The sequence below is a fragment of the Xenia sp. Carnegie-2017 genome, unplaced genomic scaffold (genome assembly GCF_021976095.1).
Source record: "Xenia sp. Carnegie-2017 unplaced genomic scaffold, XeniaSp_v1 HiC_scaffold_4, whole genome shotgun sequence".
Classification (NCBI taxonomy): domain Eukaryota; kingdom Metazoa; phylum Cnidaria; class Anthozoa; order Malacalcyonacea; family Xeniidae; genus Xenia; species Xenia sp. Carnegie-2017.
In genome coordinates, this window is record NW_025813504.1 from 5,047,941 (window position 1) to 5,075,817 (window position 27,877).

Here is a 27,877-nt window from a genome sequence, read left to right on the forward strand (position 1 = left end):
AACTTGGTAGTTATGAAATTAATAAAGTATCACTCAGCTGTTTTGATGATAAACGGTACATATTAGATGGTTTAAAACTTATGCTTATGGTCATTATCTTATCAATTCAAATAACTAAATATTAACAAACAGTTATAATGTGTAGTAAGCATGTAGAGTGGGCCTCTGTTAGAGTAAAATCATACATACCTGCTCCTCATGTTTAACTACATATCACATAACTGTTTGTAATAAGTAATTAATACAAAACGATTTACCATATATACATTTTGTAAAAATTTTGAGACAAAAGCGATATAAAAAAATACAAAATCCTGAAACAATTAGTAACAAACACTTTTAACAAAAATTATATAAAACATTAAATTATTTCGATTAAATTATTAAACATGCGCAGATATTTACATGTGCTAGTTACATTAAACAACCATTGTTAAAAACATGCACTAAGACACGCGCCTGACAGACAAATTAAAAAACATGCGCTGATATTAACATGTGCTGGTTACATTAAACAACCATTATTAAAAAAAACATGCACTAAGACACGCGCCTGACAGACAAATTAAAAAACATATAGATTCCATATTTTGTAAAGAGCATATGTTAAATGTCTGTTATTCTTCGAGTTCTTCAAATTCTCGAATACCACTTTGGGCTCCGAATTTTCACTTCGTGAAAATTTTCCCCACCGAGCCCTGAGGATTCTCGGGAACTCCATTCCCCTGCTCGAGCCCTATGGGCTCTGCGCTGCCGAGTTCCCTCCAAAACGATGCTATGTTAACATTTATTTGTAAAGATTGCTTGTAAAATTAAAACGCACCTATATATTTCAAAAAAACATATAGACTCTAAATTTTGTAAAGAGCATATGTTAAATGTCTGTTGTCCTTCGGACACATGGGTGCGCTCCTGATTCACTTCATGAATCACACACCGTCGCTGAGGATTCTCGGGGCTCCATCCCCTGCTCGATCATTTCGTGATCTGCGCTGCCGAGCCCCTCCGAAAAGATGCTTTGTTAACATTTATTTGTAAAGACTGCTTGTAAAATTTAAACGCACCTATATATTTCAAAAATATATAAATTCCAAATTTTTTAAATAATAGATTGTAAACTCGAGTTTTTTACCCCCCTTTAAAACACAGGTTCAAAACCAGTCCATTTTTGCGCTGGTACCCCCACGGCCTATACTACTACTAAGTATGTCTAGATACCACGGGCGTCTCAAAAGCTCGAGCAATTAGGCATGAGACTGATTTGAGATCGAAAAAATCTTCTCTGTCAATGATTATCATTAATTATTTTTAACACTTTGAGTTGTAAAACACATAAACGCGATATTTTGATTAATTTAGACACCTTTGTTGAAAATGCTAATTAAAGAAAACAATTTAGGCAAGGTTTTGATTTATTTCAAACGTTGTTAACTGTGAAATATATCATAAATTAGGAGTTAACTGTTTGGTTTGAACTTACTCAAAGTGAAAGTAAATGCAATGTTTAAAAATAAGGTAAAGGCATAAGGAGCTAACTACTTTATAAAAAGTTGCATACTATACACAGTTAAATTGTTTTAAAGAATTTTGTAGACATGAAAAAAATTTGCTGCTAGTTTTCCCAAAAAGTTTATTATAAATATTTTAAGCAAAATATTACAACGTAAAAGCTTTTTTAGTACAAAATCACTAAGAAAAACATATTGCTTCCGAAGTTAATCAAACCTAATCTTTGCTTATAGTTGTGCACGTTTTATAAAGATACTGCACAATCAAAAAAACAGGTAAATTTGAAATGCTCCTGGAGGGGATCGAACCCTGACCTTCGCATGTACTCATGTACTGCTTAGAAGTACGATGCACTAACCGACTGGGCTACAGGAGCATACATGTTTTGCTCAAAAACAGTAAATTTACCAACATAAATCTCTGTTAAAATATTAGCTTAAGAAACTACACAACTTAAATTTTAATGCACTGGTTAAAAGTAACGTGCATAAACCAACAAGGCATTAGAAGTTAGTCACTTTTTAAAAGAGTAACATCATTTACAAAATTAACTTATTTCCATAGTACGGTTTTAAACAGCATAAATCGTCTAAATGTAAAACAATTTATCTACCCCGGTATGGCAAAAAGTAAAAACTAAGTATGTCTAGATACCACGGGCGTCTCAAAAGCTCGAGCAATTAGGCATTAGACTGATTTGAGATCGAAAAAATCTTCTCTGTCAATGATTATCATTAATTATTTTTAACACTTTGAGTTTAAAACACATAAACGCGATATTTTGATGAAGTTAGACACTTTTGTTGAAAATGCCCCTTAAAGAAAACAATTTAGGCAAGGTTTTGATTTATTTCAAACGTTGTTAACTGTGAAATATATCATAAATTAGGAGTTAATTGTTTGGTTGGAACTTGCTCAAAATGAAAGTAAATGCAATGTTTAAAAATAAGTTAAGGCATAAGGAGCTAACTACTTTTTAAAAAGTTGCATACTATACACAGTTAAATTGTTTTAAAGAAATTTGTAAACATGAAAAAAATTGCTATTATTTTTCCCCTAAAGTTTATTATAAATATTTTAAGCAAAATATTACAACGTTGTAAAAGCTTTTTTAGAAAAAAATCACTAAGAAAAACATATTGCTTCCGAAGTTAATGAAACCTAACCTTTGCTTATAGTTGTGCACATTTTATAAAGATACTGCACAATCAAAAAATCAAATAAATTTGAAATGCTCCTGTAGGGGATCGAACCCTGACCTTCGCATATACTCATGTACTGCTTATAAGTACGATGCACCAAACGACTGGGCTACAGGAGCATACATGTTTTGCTCCAAAACAGTAAATTTTACCAAGGTAAATCTCTGCTAAAATATTAGCTTAAGAAATTACACAACTTAAATTTTAATGCACTTTTTAAAAATAGCGTGCATAAGCCGACATGTCATTACGAGTTAGTAACATTTAAAGGAGTATTGTCATCAACATCATTAACTTGTTTCCATAGTACGGTTTTAATCAGCATAAATCGTCTAAATGAAGGAAAAATCATCTTCCCGGTATGGCAAAAAATAAAAACTAAGTATGTCTAGATACCACGGGCGTCTCAAAAGCTCGAGCAATTAGGCATGGGACTTCATTGAGATTGAAAAATCTTGATTTTCAATAATTATCTTAAATTAACTGTAAAGCTTTGCGTTTTAAACACATAAACGCAATATTTTGATGAAGTTAGAAAATTTTGTTGAAAATGCTCATTGACGAAAACAATTTAGGCAAGGTTTTCATTTATTTCAAAGGTTTTAATCGTGAAATGTATCATAAATTAGGAGTTAAATGTTTGGTTGGAAATTACTAAACTTAAAATTAAACGCAATCTCTAAAAGTAAGTTCAAGGCATAAGGAGCTAACTGCTTTTTAAAACGTTGCATAATATAGACAGTTAAATTTTATTAAGAATTCTGTAAAAATGAAAACAAATGCCAATTAAGTTTCCCTTGAAGTTTATGCGAAGAATTTTTATAAACTATTACAAAGTTGTAAAAGAATTTTTAGAACAAAATTACTAAGAAAAACATATTGCTTCCGTAATTAATTAAACATGATCTTTTCTTTAGATGTGCACATTTTCAAAGATACTGTACAGTCCAAAAACAAAGAAAGTTAAAATGCTCGTGGAGGAGATCAAACCTCGACCTTCGCATATACTCATGTACTGTTTATAAGTACGATGCACTAACCAACTAGGCTACAGAAGCATGCATGTCTTCCCACAAAACATTAAATTTTATGAAGATAAATCTGTGTTAAAATATGTGGTAAGAAATTACACAGCTTAAATTTTAATGCACTGTTTAAAATACGTGCAATAACCGACAAAGCATTAGGAGTTAGTCACTTTTAAAAGAGTAACCTCATCTGCATAATTAACTTGTTTCCAAAAAAAGAAAAATGATAAAGATAAAAGACAGTTCCAATTAAGCTGAAGTTAATCAAATCTTGAATTTTGTACAATGAGATCGCAAAAGATTGAAAATTATCCTGGAGAAGATTGAAGTCACGTCCTTTGCATATGCTATTACACAGCTTCTATGTATAAAGCATTTAGCAACTGGGCTGCAAAGCATGCACCTCAATACATATATTTTATGACGATAAATTAGTAGCTAAGTGTTTGGATGGAAACTGCACAACTTAAAATTAAATGGAAATGATTAAAAATAAGGCTAAAGCATCAAGAGTTAACTATCACTTGTTTGTAAATGTCGATCATCCAGGTTGGTATGGTGTACAGTAAATGTGTATTGTCATTATGAATTAGTGTGAAGTGAAATATTTTTATTTTTAGTTATGATGTGTGATTTAGGTATGATGATTTTAGTTGTAAAGTGTGGGTGTCAATTGTGTATTGTCATTGTGAATTAGTGTGAAGTGTAATGTTTTTAGTTGATCGTTTGTTTCTCTTGTGAATAAGTCGTTTGTAAGGTGCCGGTAATTGCTGTGATCTGTTCAGGGGGGTTTGTTCCAAGTTGGTGTACCAACTTTCTGAATTTTTTTATACCAAAAACACATTACACTTTTATAATTAAAAAAAAATTACACTTCACACTAATTCACAATGACAATACACATTTCCTGTACACACAATACTATGACGTAAGAACCAGATATCAAATACGGCTAACCTGACGTTTACTTCTCATTTGACTCTGAAGGTGACTACCGCTAAGGTTGTCGAAACGTCAGTCAACAACAACAAAAACAGTCCTTCTCAGGACTTTATTAACCTGGACGATCTACATCTACAAACATGTGACGATGCTCCCAGGTTCAAACCATTTACTTTAGGAGTTAACTATCTAATAAAAAGTGTCATAACCTACATAGATAAATTGCTTAAAGAATATTGCAAAAAGGAAAAACAGTTTAAGTTAAGTCGCTACTAAAGTTAATCAAAACTTGAATTTTGCATATAGTTTTGCAAATTTTTCGAAGATGGGGTACAACAATATCACAAAGAATTTTAAGCTGCTCCTGGAAGGGATCGAGCTCTCAACCTTCGCTTGTACGCATGCTCATTTTAGAATTACGATGCACCAAATGACTGGGCTATAGGAGCATGCATGCAGAGCCCCAAAATATCTTATTTCAAGTATTAAGTTCAGAAACAAGGCAACTTTTAATGATCAGCCGTTTGTCAAACGATTTTTCATTATAAACTTAAAAAAAATGTTATTTACAGCTTAGGTTGTTCCGTACTGAAAATATATTTTTACTCGGTTAGGACCTCGGTTAAGATATCGAAAAAGCCATCGCAGCTGAAGCCAATCAGATTGCTATAAATCAAATAACATTACTAGGCATGCATAAAAAACAACTACGTTTACCGTATAAACTTCATGTGTTTAGATGAATAACTGTAACCAGCGTGATGACTTCAGACAACCAAATGAGACCAGTACATGTTTGCCGTCTACTGATGTTTACAGCAAACCATCTGAAGTACAGGTTTACAAGAAACGTTTGTGCGTGCTATTGATATTTTGCACCAATGGAATGTTACAGAATGCCATTTGGAACACTTTTAGTTCTATAGAGACAACAGCTAAAGTGGTTTATAAATGGGATGAATGTTTCATTGATCTCCTTTCTGCATGGGGCACTTTAACGTTTTGTATTGCTATGTTTCCTTTTGCTTGGACTATGGATGTTAAAGGTAAGTACGCCATGATTGTTCAAGGTATATTATCGCCTGTGTTGACGTCTTTTGGCTGGTCTTCAGCTACAAAAGTGAGCTAAACTTATAGTTGTTCCTGCTCTTGTTTTACGCGTCAACAGTAAATTTAGATCACCTTCTGCATTATCGAACTGGCATCATTTAAACTGAACATCTGTAAAGTCTGCCACAACTAAACGATCTTTGCTGCAGCATAAAGCAACTCCCTTGCTCGATTATCTTGACGGCAAATGATAATGTAGCCATTATAAAATAAACAATTTTTCAGAAAAGATTTTGATCAAGGAATAAATATAAACATAAATTGACGTTTATAAAGTGGGTCCTGATTATTTTTTTGTCAATGTTCTCAGTTATTAAACCACTTACGGAACATAATCTCGTCTAGTTTATGATACCAAGTTTGCCAAAGTTAGCAGAAATCATGGAATTAACAATATAAAATTTTGATGTAATAGACTTTGCCGCCATATTAGAACAAGAATACAGAACAATTAATAATAGAGGAGATAGTGAACTTACTCAATAAATTAAGAAAAGGATCAGAGTCATTCCACTACAACGTTCGTTATTGCGCTCTCCACCATGGCTCGGGAATGGAAAGTTGTCATTATACTGCTCTCATATTTGAAGATGAAAAAGTTTTATATGTTGATGATACCAAATGCAGCGAAGTGACTACCCAGTGGCAATTAATATCACAGCAAACAGTGTATTTAGCTTTCTTTACAAAAATGGAAACGGCTTAACTCTGTATTCACAAGTTAGCCCTGTTGTAAATTATACAGGTTTGAAGAAAGCGACAACATTGTGAATAGCAGCGACTCATTTTAGGACAAGTTGATCGATAAGCGCAAAAATGGTTTAATGAATTATAAGTACGAAGTACCAGGAGGACATTTCAATGAAGTGCGATGGACAGAAATTTAGGGGTGAATGATAAGATCATATATGCTTACATTTATTTGCTTGTCGATGGTGCACGTGAGAATGGAACTCGTGTACTTGCATTTGATACCCTTGACTTAGGCAATGTGTGTTGAAAACCGTAAACGAAAAAAGCTACTGAGAATGATGTTTGAAAAAAAGTGATTACAAATCTACGACTACGTCATCATTCCTTCATACTACACGAATGTGGTCATTGGACGGTAATAATCATTGACAATATGACACACGATCATTGACAATGTGACAATATGATCATTGACAATATCACAATATGACACATGAAAGATTAAGTGGTATTCCTACTTGTTATTGTAATATCGTTGTTCGCTGATACTTAACTTGTTATTTGTTGCACAATAAAATCATAATAAATTCATGTTCAATCCGAATGTCTTTGCCGACTCACGAATAATTTAACATTTAGTGTTAATGATTCAGTTCACTTATTGTCGTCTGAACATTTCTCTTACCAATAAGACGTCAAAATTCAATATATAGTGACGGCGTTTGTAACGGCCCATATAAACATAATCATGACAGGTATGTGAGTTGCAGGGCACTTAATCGAATAGGAATATATTAGAGTAGCAAAGAATAATTAAAAAAAAAGAAGACCGAAGTAGAGAAACACAACGAATATTTTAATTAAATATGGTGTCCTTTTACCTCAAGACACATGGCTCATTTGCAATATTTACTTTATTCAGTCAATTGACTGTTTTCTATTTGTTGCACATTAAGGCCTATACGAGACTAATTATTTGTAGTCATTGTCAGATTATTTAATTTTTTACTTTCATTCTAAAGGACAAAAATATTATTGTTGAGAGAAGTTAATTCACTTAAATATGTCCAAATAAAATTTTTTCCTACATAACATAAATTCTTAATACGCTCATGTAAACCTTCTTACCTAAAACGTATACAGAATTAATTAAGTTTCTTTATTGTGAAAAAGCAGTTATTCTTGGAAGACAAGATAGATTGCGTCGTAGGACTCATTGAAACTTTTGTAAAATTGTATTAAAAGCGGATAGTGCCCTTTTTTCTTGCAGCAAAGTATTGATATAGAAGAAACATAAAAGTTCTGAGAATGCTGATTTTATTTTAACACTTATACAGACAATTTATATTATACGTCAAATTCTACTTTTAAATCAAACTAGAAGACTTTACCCTTTTTAGCTGTGGGCTATTTTTTATTGATAGTGATTAAAAATATGAGACTGCTTAAGGGCTTGTTTGTATGAGCCCGGTTAGCAAGACATCCCACTGAGCGAAGCAAATAGTACCTTGCTTTCATTTGAGAAATTCAATCCCGTCTACTGAGACAAAATAGCAAAACAACACTTTCAAAATTTCCCGAGTTAAAAATTAACATGGCGCATCATAGACCGGAATTTTTAATATTTTATGGGTTTCTGCCGTTTATAGACTGTGTTTTTATATTGAATATTATACTTTTATCTTCAAATAATGAATTAAACTTTAAATCATACCATTATTCCAGCGTATAATTTGTTTATTTTGTCCAATTGTCGATTTCAGTTAACTTTTCAAATCTAAGTAAAAAAGTGACAATAAGTCCCAGGTTCCACTCTATGCATTGGTCGTCATGATTTTAATACCATAATTTCATCTCGGTAAGCGGGCTAGCGAGCTCATAAGGAAAATTTTCATCCCGCCTACCTATGATTTCGTCTCCTACAGGCAGGGGCGGATCTAGGATTTTTCAAACATCAGTCATAAAACGTCGGAGGCACTCCGCGCCGGGGGGGGGTCTGAGGCATTCTCCCCTGAGAAATTTTGAATTTCAGAACCTCTAAAATGCCATTTTCAGCGTTTTAGAGCAATACAAGATGTATTTTGTGGGCATCGTTTTCGGTAAAACAACACATTTTGCTTACGTTTTTTCAAAAAATATGAAGTGAACAATACTTGAATGTTTTGCCAAATAATTAGGCTCATTATCATGCCAAATATATGGCTCATTAGCATGTCTAGGAACGTAAAATTTATTTTACAATAATGCTATTCAAAACGGATATAGTCTTTAAAAATTTCTACCAAGTTGTCAGGCATAGACCCCCCTAGAGACCCCCATTCAAACCTCTATGTAATAAGTTAAGTTAGAAATTTGGTACTACAAGTGACAGTTCATAAATATAGAAAAGCTCAGACTTCAAACCATGCAAGTTTATTGTAACCCTTTACCCATCTCCACATCAGAGCCAGCAAATTCACTTTTTGAGAAAAAACTCAAAATTTTTTCTGTCAAAGATTAAGAAAATTATCAAAGTGAAAATTGCAGTTAAGGACAGCTTAATGCCATGAATGTTTTTAGGCATTTCACTAGACTATTATCTTCTGTAAGTATATGCAAGGTGTGCTATATAGCAATCACTAGTAGCATTGTATTTGCAAATACAAACAGAATGTAACCAACATGTCTTTAATTATATAATTACATGAATGTTGAAATTGGTTCATGTGTCATGCTTACTGGTTATGATAAATATCTTTTCATATGATCAAAGCTCGTTTAAATGTAAATCTGAAATAATTTAGTTTAGAAATTATACTGATCATCAAAAAAATTACCTAGTGATCATAAAAATACTTTGTTGTTTTGCCAAATTTCAAGGTTTATCTGCATAGATAGGAAGACATTTTTACTTTATAGAAAATGCTATTCATACATCAATAGCCCTTTGGAATTTATGGCAAACAATCTGGTATGAGTCCTAGATTAACACACCTTTACATCTCTACATGAGGTGTTCAGTTAGAAAAGGGGACAATATGTGACATGGGACAACATTTCATGTATGTGAAATACTCAGGTTTAAAACCATTCCAGTCAAATTGTCAAAATTAAAAGCTTCATGGATCAGAAGACTCAAAATCACAGGTTATAGTAAACAGCCTCTCATGTAATCAATGTTAGTTTTCTCAAATCTTAAACAATATGTAGTATAACTGTCCAATGATTGAATGATCAATGATCATAAACTGAAAAGCCCCAAACATTTTTTTATGATAAAGTAAATAATAGAATGGCGCCTTATGGCTACAGATTTTTGTCCATTGAAATATATTTGCAGAAATGTAGGATTTCGCTGCCATATAACGGCCACGATTCCCCAAGCATCATAGAAATCATAGCTAAAAGTCCTTCGGCAACAACAATTTTAGAAGCATCAATCTGCTTACCATACGCCATATTAACATAAATCGCATCACACACTCGCATAAATTGACTTTGATATATTGCATTCATGCATACACTTCACTTGTCCTTTACTTACGATTTTCGATGTAAATTTCTGCTGATAAAACTCAAAACAATGTTGGCTTGCTTTTGAACATCAATGACTGAAATGTCGCTCGCGAGATCGTCTTTGCCAAGCATTTACAATTTATCCATAAATTTTTCACCCTCTTGAAAAAATTCCCAGTTTGGAAAGCAGCATTCATGTCAATATATGAATTTGTAAAAGATTTCCATAAATTCCATCTGATTGTAGTTTAGTTTGTATCATGCTTCAGAAATTACTATGAACGATCAAACATTCAATTCAGACAGTGAGCTTGACTATGTTAGTTCAGTTGGCTATCAGTCGAAATCGGTCAAACCAATCACAGTAAGACAAAAATTCAAATGAACCAATTGTAAGATAGCAATTGGACTCCCTTATAGGTCCGGCCACCCCTATTATCGGTCGAGATTATTCCAGACTGTCCACTGATCTGGCCATTGACCAATAAAATAGCGTTTCTGGCGTTCATAGACTCCTTTATAAGTCGAACCAGTCAAGCCACCCCGCTTATCAGTCGGTTATTCCAGGTCAATTAAAATTCAACTGATCTGGTTACCAAGGAGATATTCGTTGCATTAGTCATTAGTTTTCAATAATAAATAAAGCTGGATTTTTATCACGAAGTAAATGCGATAATAAAGTAAGAATAATTAGTGATTTTTTAATTAATATGAATAGGTAATTTTTGAATTTCAAACATCAGTCGCGCGACGGATTTGACATACTCTAGATCCGCCCCTGCCTACAGGCGAGATCGGGGCAATCGGGCCAGCCCGCTTTCTCGCATGAACACGACGTGAATATCAATAGTAAATGTATTGCAAAGCAAGATCATAGATAGATGAGATGTCTCGCTAACTGGGCTCATATGAACAGGCCCTAATTCAAGGCTGCTAGTTACGTTAATCAAATGAAAATAAATTATTACTTTTCCTCAAGATAGTCCTTAGAGGTCCGTTGAGTCTGTGTAATATACTTGTACACGCCATAAGCTTCGTTTGCATGTCATGAAAATTATCGAATTTCAAAGTTGCCTCTCATTCTGAATTGTGCAAAGATGCTAAGTAATATTATCGATTCTTCATCTTGTAATAGTAAATATCTCAAGGTTTCTTAGGTACACCTAAAGATGTAAAATGTTAATGCATATTTAATTTTAACGTTGAAAATTTAAATGCCACGTCAAGCAAATTTTATTCAACCAAAAGCAATCTGTAGCTACTGACCTCGATACAAAAAGGGAAAAAAGTCATACGAAAGGGAAATTAATGTTTGTGAGTGATTTTGATGTTTTCTCTTGATCATAAGTTCACAAATCTTACTAACTACAATGAGATACTTAAGAACAAAAACATTCTTTTTTTAGTTAATTAATTCATCATATATGAAACGTGCAGCTGCTTGAACAAGGTTATATTTCTCAGTTTTACAATTATTGTTAAATTTTCGTGTATAATTTTCACACGTATATGAAAATTAAATTGCATGGATACATACAGTTGGCCACTGATTGGTTAATTGTTCTTAAAGAGTCACAGATTTTGCATTGGTAAAGACTAAGTGGCTAAAATAAACATTGTGTATGAACCCTACTTAATTCAAAAAACTTTTATATAAATACGAATGGCTCTCTTTAAGCAATAAGCCCAAGGAAATAAACAGAAGAGATTAAATTTTCAGGTAATTCTAAATTCCGAATGCATGTCCTGTGTGACACGCACGCACTTACTGTAAAGTTTCAATAGAACTCACTGGAAGGCGGCAATACAGAAGAGAAGAAGCTTATTTTGATCCCCATCAAACTCACGGTATGTAAAATATATGGCTTTGACAGTAATACATGGCTATGACACCACTACAAAATATATGTCTATTTAATGGAAACGTTCTGAAATCAAAATCAGTATGACGTAATAACATGCTGAATTGATATGTGTAAAAATTTTCCACGTCATTTCCATTATTATCAATGCGTTTTTCCCAATTGTTAAACCCACTTTTCTAAGCGACTTAAGGGCGATTTTCATTCCGTGCAAATTGTCGCGCAGTCAACTTTTTGCGATCACTTTCTTTTGAATTGCGTGCATCAGTGTGAAACTGTTCTGGTCGAGAGCTTGCAGTTGAAAAGAAAGTGATCTCAATAAGTCGATCGGGCGATAATTTGCACTGAATGGAAATCAACCTTTACACAAAGAGATGTCTAAGCGTAAGTCAACATTCTGCTATTTAAGAAAAATGAACAAGTGTGCGCTTTTCTTCAAAAATCATAAATATATACAATAAGTGGTGATTTGAAAATTTTAAGGGGTCTTGGTCTGAATCAATCAAAAATCGATTTAAACATGTTCGAAAATACGAAAGAATAAAAAGAAACGAAAGTCATCGACTGTTGACTTTGATGTTCCGTGACTCCTCCTCGGAAAGGAAGGCCAAGACAAACAAATATCTGGAGCGAAGTACTATCATGTAACAACACAACGGAGACCATTCACAAGGAGCATATTTTGCACTTGCAAAGTGAATGCCGCAAATCATCATCCATTCAAGATTATGGACTTATTAAAGAATAAATGAATTCAACTTACGATTTCAGACGAAGAAACATATTGAGTACAGCTGTTCCTGTTGAAGATATCGTGCAACAATATCCTCCATTATCCACACTTAAAGGGTTTAGGGGTTGAAAACGTTGCATTGTGACAAAGTCTTGCTTTCACCATATTTTACAATAAATCAGATGTTTCACAAATATTATTTTGCAATTTTAGAGTCGCCATGCATACTGCAGAGTGATGATAGATGATTCTGCCGTTAAAGACATTAGGTCGTCTTTCTAATTATCGAAAAGCAATCTTAAAGTACTGTAAAGAATTATATCGAAAAGTCCATTCATCAAGGATACTTTAGGTGCCTAGAAAAAGCAGTATCAGAAGAAATAGAGGACTCCTCTGGTAGGTAAAAATAGCATAGTAAAGAACTCTGAAAAAACTACTAGAAGATAATCTGCATGAGCATTTTGTAGCTATGGAGTATAATATTTATAAATTATCTTGATGGAATTACACAACTCTTATGTAACTTAATAAGAATATTATATAATTTTTGCTAAGTTGTGTTAACTTTTAAACAGATTTTGAAAAGTTTCCGCTGGCAAGCTGTTTGTCAATCTTGCTTTCTGTCTGCGGTGGTGGAAACGGCGTGTAAACTTTCTTCATTTTCTTTGGTTTCTTTCGATGTTGCATCGTGTTTTTCTTGAACTTGGGTAGAAATCTATCCCAAGATTCATTCCTTAAAGCTGGATTTTTCGCTAACTCTCTTTTAATCATTAACGTCTACAATAGCAATTTCAAATGTTCAAACAAATGCTTGACTTGACTTGTTAATTTTTTATCAATTCTTACAAAAAAGCAATGTATGCAAGACCAATTTCAATGTATAGCTACATCGTTCCGTTGATAACCAGTTTGAACTTATAATGAAGTTTACTATAAATAAGCATTTCACGTTACTGATAAAGAGATCCGATCTTTCTTACAAACAGAAGGACATCAAATACACAAATGACACTCATCGTTAGTATAATAGTTGATTAATATAAAATATAGAACTCGATTTTACCTCCAAATACTGTATACAATTTTAAAAAACAGCCTTTTAAAAACGCCGTCGCAAACTGGTTGAATGCTCAAAAAACCCTAGTTTCTAGAGTTGTCAAAGTTTCGGAGTAACTCGAAATTGCTTCGAAACAAGCATTCACATATCGCTCTCTTGCTCGCTACGCAATTTCTTGTTTCTCCCAAACTTTCACGCGTGTTTTTATAACAAAAACACCCAAATGTTTTTTTACCTCTTGAATAGTTTCCCCGAAAAACTGAAAGACCAATATATTCCAAGAAAAGCTTGTAACTAATTCAGATGCAAACTATATCTACTACAATATGACAGGGTGGGGTGCACATATTTCCAATTTTTCACGATTTTTAGACTAAAAATGTTTGTTAATAGCTACATAAAGATGGTTGGCTGATGATAGCCTAGATAGTTTGGAATTAAACGCATACACTGAAAATCAGAGTCGAAAGTTATTTCGTACGCCATTATACCTTTATGTTGTAGATTGGATGAACATTTTTCATCGTATCTTCAATAACTTTTCGAGCCTGAAAAGAAACTTAAATTGTAAAACTATTTTACCATACTCATTATCAACGACAGACAAATGAGAAAACGTTGCCACATTTTAGCGCGTAAAGTGCTTGCTCGTAGCACGTGGTATGGAACAAATATTGTAACAAATAAACCAATAATAAACCAGGGGAAAACCAGCACGCACTTTTAAATATTCGAACTCAAAACAGTTGATAGTAATTAAATTCTCGTTTAAGGAGACAAAAGCTTACCGATTTTAATCCTTTATATGAACCCAGGACAGCAACCGTGTTACCTTGTACCATAATGTAACATTCAGTAAGAAGCTCTAAAGCCTATACGTTGGTTATGAACATCACATTAATGAACAGTTATTCTTGAAAAAATGCCAATGACAACAATGAGGCATACAGGCAGAAAGATAATTAGGGTTCTGGGATTATTCATATATGAACGATAGCCGTACTAGTCCCTTTAAAATTTATTTTACACGGATTTTAAATTGAATATATGAGCTTTTGTCTCTCTAATTTTGATAAATAATTTTGTGGCCCATACACATTGTTCCAAAGAAAATGCCATGGGGAGGGAGATACCGGAAATGGAAAAAGTTCGCCACATAAAATGAAACTGCTAAATAAGAAGAAAGAGCAAACAAAGAAGAGTATCAACCCAAGATTATAAAAGAATGCCTAGATAAAAAATAAAAGAAAAGCAAAGAAAAGATGTTGCAATACCGCTTTCGACAGAAGAAGAAAATGAATAGTCTGACTGTGCCTGACCTGTTAGCTGTAGCTTGTTGAAAGAATATGAAGTTGAAAGGATTGTTTTACGAATACTGCTTGGGCTCGCAAGGATTGAACATTAGACATGATTTATGTCTTGTGTAATTGGATTTCTTCCTTGGTTTTGTTATTTTTAAATATTTTAATGAATTATGTTCAACTCAACCTTTCTATACCTTAATAAGTAAAAAATCATAGATTTATTGGTAGAAAGTGAAACACGTCGACTTGTCTGATATGATGGGAAAATAAAACTCTCCATAAATAATTTAAAAGTTTTTTCACACAACATTCATGTGACAAATACCCTGAGATTTATTATACCAAGTTTCCAGTAAATTCTCCCCAGTAGATATATCTAAAACGTGAAGTGTCGCACTTTGCCCGAGGCTACCCATAAAAACTTGAAGAGCTTGTTCAAGTAACAATGATGTGAATTTTGGCCAATATTACAGTAAATTTCAACGTTTTCTAACATTCAGTCAGTAACACACCTTCAATGTCGCACCATTAGGTCCAATGAGTCTTTGTCGACGTTTCACAAATCTTTCTTTATTACGAACGAGAGATCCAATCTTGATGATGTCACATGACACGTCGTCATGTAAAACTCTGATAGCCTAGTGAATTTAGTGTACGTATCATATTAAATTGTGTAATTTTATTAATTCACTTTCTACGTATTTTTAAACATGCATAAGTTTACCCCACACTGTAATAGGAGTTTTGCCGATAAAACAATCGAAAATCTTTCAAAAACAAGAAGTCCGGATGGTGTTTAAAAACAACCATTTATTGTATTTCATCTATTCTTGCTTACGTAGGTAAAAATCAGGATAAGTTTACAAATTTACGAGAACAATTATGCATAGACCTTCAACTTGCAACGGCTGTAAAATGTACTTTTTCTCCTTTGAAATCAAACTACTTGCAAATACTAAAGATTTCAAACCACAATAAAATCTCCTGAGCAAGAATACTTATGAGGAAAGCATTTGCGCTTTCGTACTCAGTAGGAAGCCATTTGCACTTTGAACTAGGCATAGCGATGTTGTTTTAGGAAAATTTTTTCACTAAAGCTGTACAAATCGTGACCATTATCACCACCATCACATATACGGAGTGCATGGGACTTTGAAAAAAGGAGTAGAAAAATAAAATTACTGCAAACCAAACGATTTTCTACTCGACTTGCAAAGTCACAAAGGTTCTCAGTGAGAAATGGTTTAGCTATTTGAAAAGCAAACAGTTTCCGAAAAAAAAATTTGTTTGAGTTTTTAAACTTTATCAGCAATAAAACTCTAAAGCATACTTGCTTTCGTTTCAATATTTAAACAAACACGTTGTGTTTCTTTAAATCCTTGGCGTTCAAAGTGCAGTTACATAATCAAACCATCTACGTAGATTTCTGTGTTACAATAACCTAACAGAAAGTTCATAGCTCAGTTAGTTAGAGCACTGCACCAGCATCGCAGAGGTCATGGGTTCGAATGCCGTTGAGTCACCTGAATTTTTCAGGTTTATTGCTTAAATTGTCCAGCAAAAGTGATCATATCTTCATTTAATTTAATAACCTAACAGTTGATAACAATAAGCATAACTGTAGATAAGGTAAGATATACGTATTCATACCTGTTCATAAGGAACACTCCTCGCCATCAACTTTATCATGTCGCGAGCTTTTATGATTATAAATGGATCCCAGGTTTTTCGTGTCGTGTAGACACTCATGCTTCCCTCGATAACATCTAACTGACATTTTATGCCCTTGAAACATAATTGAACACAATACAAATTACAACATTAAAACTGATAAAGATGACAATGGCATCTTTTAGAGTATATTTTGTCTTCTTTCTCTTCCTTCAGAATGAAAACTATCATCATTGTTTACTGCATTATTTTAATTGTTGCTATAGCTACAACATACCGATTCCTTTAATTTAGCCTCCACAAGTGGCCATACTTCACGTAAATATTTTTCTCTGTACTTTGGGAACAAAGTCGCAAAAGAACTTTCTTCAAGGAGTAAATGCTTATTGTCCTCCTCTGTAAACTTTTCAATCTTCCAATGATCTATACCTTCATGATCCCAGGCTACAGGAAAAAACATACAAATGTGAAAAGTGCTACTTTGTGAAATCATTTGAGAAACAACAAAATAAATGACAGATCTCTTCATGTTCTCGCATCATTGCAAAAAATAAGCAACTTCAAATATAAATCAAATCAACATATTTTATTAAGACAAAAACTCACGTTTTTCTTTTCTGAATCTGCTCTTCTTGCCTGAAATCAAAAATACCATGTTTATGCCTTAATTTGGTCAACTGTAGTAAGTGGCAATATTTATGGCAGTGAATGTTGAAGGGCCAACTTAATGTGAGGTATTTCTTTGTAACATAACTTCATTTATTCATGGGTATTTTTTATTTTAAAAGAACAAAACATATTCGCAAAGATTTTCTTTCTTTAAAATTTACAACCATTAGCATCAAGCCAAAACCATCAACTGTTATACAGTATACGTAGACGTATTTAAGAATTTGGAAATTATATTTATTCAAGAAACAATAGTTCACTTTTGGTTATTATACATCCACCATTGACATAAAAATGCTATCTATTGTAATACCCATCGTAGTATTAATGAAGGCCAAAGCGTTCAGGTTTGAGTGAGCTTTGCCTTAGAAGTTAGATGATATTTTCTTCGTGATCTGGACTTTTAAAATTAATGAATAGCAAATCCACATGTACGTATCAATACTAATCAAAACAGTTGCCACAAAAAAATTATCTCGAAAATTACAGATAACTAATAATTTCACAAAAATATTGCTGCAAAATAATATAGGTTTTACCTTCATTTAAGGAACTTTGATCGTCTGCCATGTTTTATCGTGATTCAATTTACCATTAGCGGAGAGGAAGGCTGAGCCTGCAGACATTCACCAGTTATAATAGTAGATTTAAATCACATACAGCAAAAGAACAATTATTAAATATTAATTCATCTCTTTGATTACTCGGCCTGCAACACGGGACGCAGGTTCAACAAACTCATGAAATATTTTAAAGAAGCTTTGCCAAAATTACACTGGCAAACGTACGCAGCAAAATATTTAGTTATTTTTTTTACATCTCGTATTAAAACATCGTTCAAAATTTGTAAAACGTTCATAACCCATAATCTTAACATGTATTTGCAGTGCTGTAGAAGTATGTGTGTGTGGGGGTGCTTGGAGGAAGGAGGCCCCTTCTACCTTTGAAATGGGTAATTTTTCATAATTTCATGGGTTTGGCTTCGTCTAGAGAGCCCCCCATGTGATAAATTTAGTTCTACAGCCCTGTGTATCTGTGTAAATCGTTTTATCAATAAAAACCTTAAACCTTTATTTATAAGTATGTCATTTACACTTAGTCGGGTTATACACGTCCATACTATTGTATACTGACGTACATAAAGAGTGCACAATGTTTTGTCTAGAACTATCTACAAAAATCAGAAGAAATAGCCAATCCTAAGCTAAGCCTCTCACTTGGCAGTAACATTGAAAAAGTAATTAACGGAATCAAAGCTAAACTATACAATAGTAGATAAGGTGCAGCTTTGTCACACTTTTGTCACGGAGCTCTTACCCGTGCCAGTTAGTTTCCAGTCCCCTGAAGTTGTTCGGTGCGCGCGCATGTCAACCGGAAATAGGGGTTAATAAACTTGGCATGGCATTGGATGGCGTGAAAATCGGAAATACGACAAAGCTGGAAGTTGCATGCTACTGACAAAGTAACATTAGATCTGTTTCCTTTTCTCAATCGAAGGTAAAAACGGTAGAAAACGAGGTAATTGCATTTTATAGCTTATACTTTATCGAAAGGTTTACATTTTATCTCTTGAAACAAATGGAATTGAATATAGACATTGATCAGGCATTAAGAATGAACAAATTGCCTTTGGAGTCAGAAAAGAATGAAATAACTGTCGTCAAAGTTTGTTAGAAAATAAACTTTTAGACTGCTATGCTGAAGAAATTGTTGCAATGATAAACGCTGAAGTAAATAAGAACTGCAATGGTTGCATGATTGATCACCCTCTCAACGCAAGCATGACTGTTTGATGATGGAGCATGACGAGCGTATGTTGCTGCATTTTGATTCTGCCTTGGAAAATGTGTCCGAAGAGATTGTGATCAAAGATTTTATGAAAAGCATTGAAGATGTCGACCCACCCGTTAACGGACTTGAGATACTAAAATATACTTGTAAAGATTGGCTTAAAATATTTGTTTCAGATAAAATGAACAAACTTAAAAAACGAGTCATTCAACATTTGTAAATTTTTATTTATATTGTTACATTAAATCTTCGTTGTCAATGTTCAACGTCATGATGCCCTCGGTACACAGTTTTCTGAATGAATGAAATAAGAACCACTATATAAAATTGCTGCTTCCGTATGACAGTTTATACCTCAAACATATATATATATATATATATATATTTAAACTTTATATAATAGCACACAGTAAGGTATAAACGCACCCATGAATTACAAACTTACATCACAAATTGACGTACAGCGGCATCGACACCTGCGTCCGATACACTACATGAATGAAGAGTAAAAATCGATGACATGAAACGCAACCTGAGATTAAAATATCTTTAAAGGCATACAAACCCGCAAATTTTGCACTTGAATTTTCCCCGTGACTCCATTAACGGGGACAGATGGACAGTATGTCCACATTTAGCCGTGATGTAGAAATCACGACAGCGATTACATTTTTCTGAAAATGAGGAGATAGATTCTGTTGAAGATAAAAAACATTCTCTAATTTGAAATAAACAGAAAGAGCTCGCACTTACTAATTTCATGGTATTCTGTCTGCTGCGATGCCATTCTGCCAGACTTTGCGATTTGCGTGTCTTGATTTTTTGCAGAGTTTTATCGCCTTAACACATACAAAACACTTTTAGTATTTCAAGTGGTTGAAGTACACAGCGCATGCGCTTGAGATGTGACCTTCGCTGCCATCTCGCACGTGTAAATTAAAAATTACCATTGAATAGTATGACCTTGAATAATGAGGCGTGGGTAAGATTTGTGCAGTATCCTACTGAGGGGAATGATGCAGTAAATGATAAGGGCCCACGAAAGATGCCTGACAATGTGAATAAAGGAGCAGCATGAACATAAGTCAATATTAAAGGGAAATGAAAAGAGCCTTTAACATACCGACATGATACAGTAAATGATAAGGACCCCAGGAAAGATGCCTGACAATGTAAATAAAGTATCGGTTTGAACATGAGTCAATATTGAAGGGAAATTAAAAAGAAAAATCATGTTGTGAAGATAAGTCCTGCGGTGTGGGATGGTATCATACAGAGGAAAGTGATGCAGTTAATTAATGATGAGACCCTCTGGAAAGATATCAAACAATGTACCAAAAAGGGGTTACTGATTTGAACAAGCGTGAGTCTTACACTTGAATGTGATTCTATTCAATTCTTTACTCACAGTATGAATGAGACCTATTCTTCTTTAAAGAAAATCATGCGTTGGTAAATGATTATTCATGTGAAGGCCAACACTTTAAAAAAGGTGGAAAATGTTCCTGTTGCACACACACAACTTGAACAGTCCTTCATAAACGTGTTAAATTCAATTACTCTGTAGGAGTTCAATGAACATTTACTATAAAATGAAGCATGATTTCACAAATTGCCATTACTGCATGAAAATCATCGCCAGATGATCATGGAGGGAAAAGAGTATCTAGAGCGTTTACGTGTTCGAGCCATCAGAAAAAATGTAAAGGCAAAACGTTTGCTGAAAAAAGTTCAGAAAGAAATCTCTAAAGATAAAACGGATATTGCAAAAGTGTTAAAATGGGTAAAAAAATCAACGAAGTTGTTGCAGCAAAGTGTTGAACTTGGGGAAGGAAGAAACAACATAAAAAATCAAACTAAAAATGATGAAAAATCTGTTAACTTTGTGCTTGAAAAAGTTTCGGAACGATATGTTCGTAAATTTGGTGCCAAGTCGTGTATATTCCGTGCTAAGTTAGACGATCTATCCGTTGGCGATAAGCAAATAAAAGTCAAAGACATAATGACTGAGCTCGATGGCTTGTTTGACGACGCCATTCGTCAAGTGAGAGTGAAAAAAGCGCTGTGTGACACAAAGCATCTTCTTAATGTTTATGTTAATGTTCCCAGGTAATAAACAGTGTGATTTTAGAACACCATTGGAAGATCGTCTTCGTGTAATGATTAGATCGGATGCTTTGAAAGCACCAATCAGCACTAAGCTTCTTCCTGCCGCTGAAATTAACTCTAATAAAATTTTGGGCGAAATTACAAAAACTTTGCAAAGTAATGAGAATATTCCTTTGGACAACTCGTTTATCATCGACCTTATTGGTGTAAAAGCGCCTGTTGGGAGTGGTAAGGCCTTCAAAGTCTTAGATTATTCTCAAGACAGTACTTTAAAAAAATCGATTGTAACTATCAAGAATAATGATAACCTATGCTCTGCTCGGGCTTTAGTTGTAGCCATAGGGATGGCTGATCACCATCCTAAATTAAAACAAATGAAGATGGGTAGGCCTATACAGAAAAAATTAGCCTTAAAGTTGCATAAACGTGACAAAATTTTGCCTGGTAAATGTGCTTTGAGGGAAATTTCAAAGTTTCAAGGTGTTCTTTCAGACTATCAAATTATTGTAATAGACTTTGATGCACGAAACAATGATGCATAGACCTTCAACCAGCTAAGGCTGTGAAATATACTTTTTCTCCTTTAAAATCAAACTACTTGCAACTACTAAAGATTTCAAACCAGAATAAAATCTCCTGAGCAAGAATACTTATGAGGAAAGCATTTGCGCTTTCGTACTCAGTAGGAAGGCATTTGCACTTTGGACTAGGCATAGCGATGTTTTTTTAGGAAAATTTTTTCACTAAAGCTGTACAAAATCGTGACCATTATCACCACCATCACATGTACGGAGTGCATGGGACTTTGAAAAAAGGAATAGAAAAATAAAATTACTGCAAAGCACACAAAGATTTTCTACTAGACTTGTAAAGTCACAAAGGTTCTTAGTGAGAAATGGTTTAGCTATGTGAACAGCAAACAGTTTCCAAAAATTTTGTTTGAGTTTTTAAACTTTATCAGCAACAAAACTCTAAAGCATACTTGCTTTCGTCTCAATATTTAAATAAACACATTGTGTTTGTTTGAATACTTGGCGTTCAAAATGCAGTTACATAATCAAACCATTTACGTAGATTTCTGTGTTAATATAACCTAACAGTTGATAACAATAAGTAAAACTGTAGATAAGGTAAGATATACGTATTCATACCTGTTCATAAGGAACACTCATCGCCATTAACTTTATCATGTCGTGAGCTTTTATGATTATAAATGGATCCCAGGTTTTTCGTGTCGTGTAGACACTCATGCTTCCCTCAATAACATCTAACTGACATTTTATGCCCTTGAAACATAATTGAACACAATACAAATTACAACATTATAACTGATAAAGATGACAATGGCATCTTTTAGAGTATATTTTGTCTTCTTTCTCTTCCTTCAGAATGAAAACTATCATCATTGTTTACTGCATTATTTTAATTGTTGCTATAGCTATAACATACCGATTCCTTTAATTTAGCTTCCACAAGTGGCCATACTTCACGTAAATATTTTTCTCTGTATTTTGGGAACAAAGTTGCAAAAGAACTTTCTTCAAGGAGTAAATGCTTATTGTCCTCCTCTGTAAATTTTTCAATCTTCCAATGATCTATACCTTCATGATCCCAGGCTACAGGAAAAAAACATACAAATGTGAAAAGTGCTACTTTGTGAAATCATTTGAGAAACAACAAAATAAATGACAGATCTCTTCATGTTCTCGCATCATTGCAAAAATAATCAACTTCAATTATAAATCAAATCAACACATTTTATTAAGACAAACACTCACGTTTTTCTTTTCTGAATCTGCTCTTCTTGCCTGAAATCACAAATACAATGTTTACGCCTTAATTTGGTCAACTGTGGTGAGTTGCAACATTTATGGCAGTGTATGTTGAATGGCCAACTTAATGTGTGAGGTATTTTTTTGTATATTGGATGTAATTAACATAACTTCATTTATTCATGAGTATTTTTTATTTTAAAAGAACAAAACATATTCGCAAAGATTTTCTTTCTTTGAAATTTACAACCATTAGCATCAAGCCAAAACCATCAACTGTTATACCGTATACATAGACGTATTTAAGAATTTGGAAATTAATTTTATTCGAGAAACAATAGTTCACTCTTGATTATTATACATCCACCATTAACATAAAAATGCTATCTATTGAAATACCCATGGCAGTATTAATGAAGGCCAAAGCGTTCAGGTTTGAGTGAGCTTTGCCTTAGAAATATGGTATAAAGCAAATTTTGCAATCGCAAGATGTCTTGTCTTTTCGGAATTTGCTTTATACAATATTTCTTTACTTTGATACTTCTTCGTGATCTGGACTTTTAAAATTATTCAATAGCAAATCCAGATGTACGTATCAATACTAATCAAAACAGTTGCCACAAAAAATTACAGATAACTAATAAATTCACAAAAATATTGCTGCAAAATAATATATGTTTTACCTTCATTTAAGGAAGTTTGATCGTCTGCCATGTTTTATCGCGATTCAATTTACCATGAGCGGAGAGGGAGGCTGAGCCTGCAGACATTCACCAGTTATTATGATAGATTTAAATCACATACAGCAAAAGAACAATTATTAAATGTTAATACATCTCTATGATTACTCGGCATGCAACACGGGACGCAGGTTCAATAAACTCATGAAATATTTGAAAGAAGCTTTGCCTAAATTACACCGGCAAACGTACGCAGCAAAATATTAAGTTATTAATTTTACTGTTTTTACAACTCGTATTAAAACATCGTTCAAAATTTGTAAAACGTTCATAACCCATAATCTTAACATCTATTAGCAGTGCGGTAGAAGGAGGGGGGGGGTGGGTGGTCACTTGGTGGAGGAGCCCTATTTCTACCTTTGAAAATGGTAATTTTTCATAACTTAATCTCTTCAGCTTCGTCAAGAGAGCCCTCCATCTAATAAATTTAGTTCTACAGTCCTGTGTATTTGTGTAAATCGATTTATCAATACAAACTTAAACCTTTATTAATAAGGTATGTCATTTGCACTTAGTCGGGTTATACACGTCCAAACTATTGTATGCTGACGTTCGTAAAGAGTGCACGATATTTTGTCTAGAACTATCGACAAAAATCAGAGGAAATAGCCAATCATAATATTAAACTTACTCCTAATTAAAACCACGCACTTGACGTTACTAGTTACACAAATGCACTTGATAGACACATGCAACAAAAAAGTCGGATTGTTATTTTTGTACTTTGCATAAAGGTATAGCTCCAACTAATAGTTCACCAAATTTTGAGACTCAAACGATAAATATTTTAGAAGATATGGAGGTTTAAAGTTGATGCCTTACTGATAACGTATTGAAAATGCCCGACGAGCTAACGACGGCTACCGATTGGAAAAAGGTCGTTGTGACGTAATAGTTGACGTTAGCTAAACGCGGTCAATTGCGCACTTCGTTCAAAATATATTGGTAACTTCTTTGCCTGCATTTTACAACGCGACAATTTAGCATTGAAAATATGGTTTGATTTTAAAAACGGTTCTTCTAAGAACCACCAAACGCTGCAAAAGGTTTCTTTTTTTCGTTTCCCGAAAACAAGCGCATGCGAGATATTTGGATTTAAAAATCCGACGCAAAAATCTGAAACCAACAAAGAGCTCAAATTTTTGCTCGCAACATTTCGAGAGTTCGTGCTTCGTGCAAAATTTTAAAGCGATGCAATCAGTAGGATGGACAGCAGGACGGCTTTGCCTTAAGAAGGATGCTGTACCCAAGATTTTTGAATACTCTGTGGAACCCACAAGTGTAGCATCTAAAAGGAAGCAGCCAACTAATGTTGGAACTGCATTTGAGAAGAGACGAAGGCAAGAGGTGATTATTATAGTTATAGTTAGCAATATTTCTTTACATTTATCAAAAACTAAGCTATTAGCATTACCAAATTGAGGACAATTTTATAATTTTAGATTATTGCCGAAGGAAGTTTGTCCAAGATAAAAGATGTCAAAATTTATGTAGACAGGGAAACACAAACATATACAGTGGTAACTAATTCAGACTAATGTCGTTTGATCTTTTCTTTGTTATTTTAACTCATAGAAAATTCCTTGTACCTTAGAAGCGCAATGTGAAATGCCAAGCAGACATAACAATCCATCCGCAAAAACACGTAAGGTCAAGAACCACTCCAACAAAAGTGCCAAATATGATAAGTAGAGGTATAGACTTTCCATTTCGGTTGTTTTGATTTTTGTGAAAAATCATGCCTTTAGTTATATTTTTAAAAGGGGTTTTCTTTTGACTGCATCATGTCAAATTGAAGAGCCTGTTCATTTATTTAAAAATGTGTCTTGTGAACGCTCAAGAAGGAAGCTAAACTTGTACGTTTTCTTCAAGAGACAACAACAGTTTGAAAATTATGGGTGTTAGTGTAATGACGACAACTTAAAAACGGCAAACGCGTGCAAATTAGCACATTTTAAATTTGATGTCAAGTAAGGTTTGAAAACCAAGCTGAAAATTGAAGAGGGATTGTTATGTACATAGTTTACGTATGTCAGACCTCTGAATTTCCAAATTCATTCATCAAGGGTCCTCGCCTGTTCAACTTACTGTTAAAAGCGGAAAAATGGTGAATGATACGAATTCATAACTGTGACATATATGCGAAACAAGGAAATTGAATTCATCAGGACATATTTCAATAGTGTTGGACAACAAGAGCATTATTTGCTGGCAGAATATGAAGGAGGTGCTGAAAGTTTGGAGAAGATCTTAGAATCTTACTCTTTGTTATCGTCGACATCATTTGTTTGTTCACAAACGCACAACAAATGCAAAGACCACAAACGCTTTTCATTAATGGTAAAAAAACAGTGCATAGCATCAAAAGTACGGCACTGCAAAAACACTGCATACGTGGATCAGAAAAGGTCAGATTTCAAACGCTGTACTACAACGAGATAGATTAGAATTTTCAATATGAACATAATAGCCCAACATAATACTTTTAAGAAAGCCATCACAATAATCAAATAGAGAAGGATTTATTAATTACGTTTCGTCTTTAACTTAAGACATCTTCAGATTAATATTAATCTGAAGATGTCTTAAGTTAAAGACGAAACGTAATTAATAAATCCTTCTCTATTTGATTATTGTGATGGCTTTCTTAAAAGTATTATGTTGGGCTATTATGTTCATATTGAAAATTCGCTTTCCGCCTGGCAAATCTCTGGCCCCGAGATAGATTAGACATTTTAATCAACAGGCTAAACAAAATGACCATTTTTAGGACTCGAGTGGAGGAGAAAATGAACAAAAAAAAATCCGCTGAGCACAATTACGCAACCAAAACATATCAAAAATTTAACTTACCAGCAACAATCCAGATTCGTGAAATAAAAGTTTTTAAAGGACTGCTACCTTGACAAAACTCTTTACCCAACGGCGAACAGCTTGAGAAAAGCGGAAAAAACCGTTTTAGATAAACTTAGAGCAGACATTTCTAAGACTTCGAACAATATAAACACACGTCAAACTGCTACGTGCAACTACATTTATCATCACAGCACCATAGTCATGTAGTTGGAAGTTCTGTTAAAACCAGTTACAACGTTGACAATTAAACGAGTAATAAGTAAAATTCATTAGCTTGTCAGTAAGGATTGGATATAAAAGCATTGTCTGTTCTGTCTTGGCTGCCATATCTAAAATTTAGAATTATGTTTGTGTAAGTTTTTCAATCCTTATAATTCTGTCATAACGCTTATCTTTCACCCAACTTTAAATAGGCGAACTAAAAAATCTTTAATTAAAACACAAATAATAAAAATGCTATATGATCGAATGTTTACAAATATGCATAATGGTAATACATTATTGAAATTTTAGTAAAGAGTCTTTGATTCATTTCAGTAATCTATATCATTGTTTACTCTAATTCTATCCATCAGTTTGTATGATGATTGCTTTTTTCTCTTCTACATGAAAAAACCAGGTCCAGACAGATACAACTCAAAGTTTTATTTTTTATCAGCATGTTGATCAACTATTTAAAAGCTAAGAACGGAAGGCCTGCACTAATGTTAAACTAGAAACTTTTACAAAGTTCTTTGATACCTGCCAAAAAATGTGGAAAGTTTATTTGCTTAAAATTTACACTCTGCATATCCATAGCATCAGCATGTGATCTCCGTGGCGCAATGGATTAGCGCGTTGGACTTCTAATTCAAAGGTTGTGGGTTCGAGTCCCATCGGAGATGTAAAACTTTTATAGCAAACAGTTGGTGATGTGAACCCTTTTTTCTTGAAAGAACAAAAACTGAGCTTCTGACAATCGGATTCGCCATTCTAAAAAATGCGATGGAAATAGTCCCGGACTTCCGATTGTCTATACTTTCCAAATTTAATTTTGCGCAAAACATTAGATAAGAAAAAGACTTGAAACAAGGAGAAAAATACGCAAAATGTATTGATAAATGTACTGGATAACATAAATAGATAACACAACAGCCGTGGCTGTTGTAATAATATATATCCATCGTTAATTCTCCATAAAATTCAAATTTCTGAAAAAATTTAGGCATTTTTTTTCAGAAATATAAATTTTATGGGGAATTAGCTATGAATATATAACCATTTTCTGTCCTGTCTTGGCTTCCAAATCTAAAATCTAGAATTATGTTTGTGTAAGTCATTTTAATCCTTATAAT

General features: G+C 33.6%; 2 protein-coding genes, 2 long non-coding RNA genes and 2 other non-coding genes across 7 annotated transcripts; 1 reads left to right on the forward strand and 5 right to left on the reverse strand.

The window, feature by feature from the left end:
• Positions 1-1,796: 1,796 nt before the first annotated feature.
• Positions 1,797-1,885, reverse strand: Trnar-ucu. Its single transcript is given in 2 exon segments — positions 1,797-1,831; positions 1,848-1,885. It is a non-coding gene; the product is annotated as a tRNA-Arg (tRNA).
• An 11,148-nt stretch (positions 1,886-13,033) lies between these two features.
• On the reverse strand, positions 13,034-17,892 carry LOC124455506 (KRR1 small subunit processome component homolog). The gene is made up of 8 exons (XM_047006140.1): positions 17,815-17,892; positions 17,213-17,242; positions 16,884-17,050; positions 16,586-16,720; positions 15,448-15,573; positions 14,420-14,503; positions 14,123-14,179; positions 13,034-13,351 (listed from the first exon to the last, which is right to left on the reverse strand). The coding sequence occupies exons 1-8, from the start codon at positions 17,843-17,845 to the stop codon at positions 13,142-13,144; spliced, it is 840 nt and encodes a 279-aa protein (XP_046862096.1). The 5' UTR covers positions 17,846-17,892; the 3' UTR covers positions 13,034-13,141.
• Positions 17,893-19,272: 1,380 nt separating this feature from the next.
• On the reverse strand, positions 19,273-23,690 carry LOC124455507 (KRR1 small subunit processome component homolog). Of its 2 annotated transcripts, XR_006951886.1 has the most exons (8): positions 23,631-23,690; positions 22,954-22,983; positions 22,625-22,791; positions 22,327-22,461; positions 19,820-19,905; positions 19,632-19,740; positions 19,512-19,556; positions 19,273-19,360 (listed from the first exon to the last, which is right to left on the reverse strand). XR_006951886.1 is itself a non-coding variant. In XM_047006141.1 (5 exons), the coding sequence occupies exons 1-5, from the start codon at positions 23,659-23,661 to the stop codon at positions 21,919-21,921; spliced, it is 423 nt and encodes a 140-aa protein (XP_046862097.1). In that variant the 5' UTR covers positions 23,662-23,690; the 3' UTR covers positions 21,731-21,918. The 2 variants fall into 2 exon arrangements, 1 of the variants encoding a protein (XP_046862097.1); XM_047006141.1 differs by lacking the exons at positions 19,273-19,360; positions 19,512-19,556; positions 19,632-19,740; positions 19,820-19,905 and adding an exon at positions 21,731-21,978.
• Positions 23,691-24,695: 1,005 nt separating this feature from the next.
• LOC124455509 lies at positions 24,696-25,140 on the reverse strand. Its single transcript, XR_006951887.1, has 2 exons — positions 25,102-25,140; positions 24,696-24,975 (listed from the first exon to the last, which is right to left on the reverse strand). It is a non-coding gene; the product is annotated as an uncharacterized LOC124455509 (long non-coding RNA).
• A 1,537-nt stretch (positions 25,141-26,677) lies between these two features.
• Positions 26,678-27,385, reverse strand: LOC124455510. Its single transcript, XR_006951888.1, has 2 exons — positions 27,285-27,385; positions 26,678-26,872 (listed from the first exon to the last, which is right to left on the reverse strand). It is a non-coding gene; the product is annotated as an uncharacterized LOC124455510 (long non-coding RNA).
• Trnar-ucu lies at positions 27,354-27,427 on the forward strand. The gene has a single exon. It is a non-coding gene; the product is annotated as a tRNA-Arg (tRNA).
• The last annotated feature ends 450 nt before the right edge of the window (positions 27,428-27,877 follow it).

Excerpts from the sequence above, each read along its gene's own strand:
- LOC124455507 (XM_047006141.1), bottom strand. The coding sequence starts at position 23,661 with ATGGCAGACGATCAAACTTCCTTAAATGAAG. Across the intron at positions 22,792-22,953 it reads CAGATTCAGAAAAGAAAAAC|CCTGGGATCATGAAGGTATA; the intron begins GTGAGTGTTTGT and ends TTTTTCCTGTAG. Across the intron at positions 21,979-22,326 it reads TGAGTGTTCCTTATGAACAG|TCCCATGCACTCCGTACATG; the intron begins GTATGAATACGT and ends CTTTTTTCAAAG.
- LOC124455506 (XM_047006140.1), bottom strand. The coding sequence starts at position 17,845 with ATGGCAGACGATCAAAGTTCCTTAAATGAAG. Across the intron at positions 17,243-17,814 it reads TCAAAGTTCCTTAAATGAAG|GCAAGAAGAGCAGATTCAGA; the intron begins GTAAAACCTATA and ends TTTTGATTTCAG. Across the intron at positions 16,721-16,883 it reads AGGCTAAATTAAAGGAATCG|GGCATAAAATGTCAGTTAGA; the intron begins GTATGTTGTAGC and ends TTATGTTTCAAG.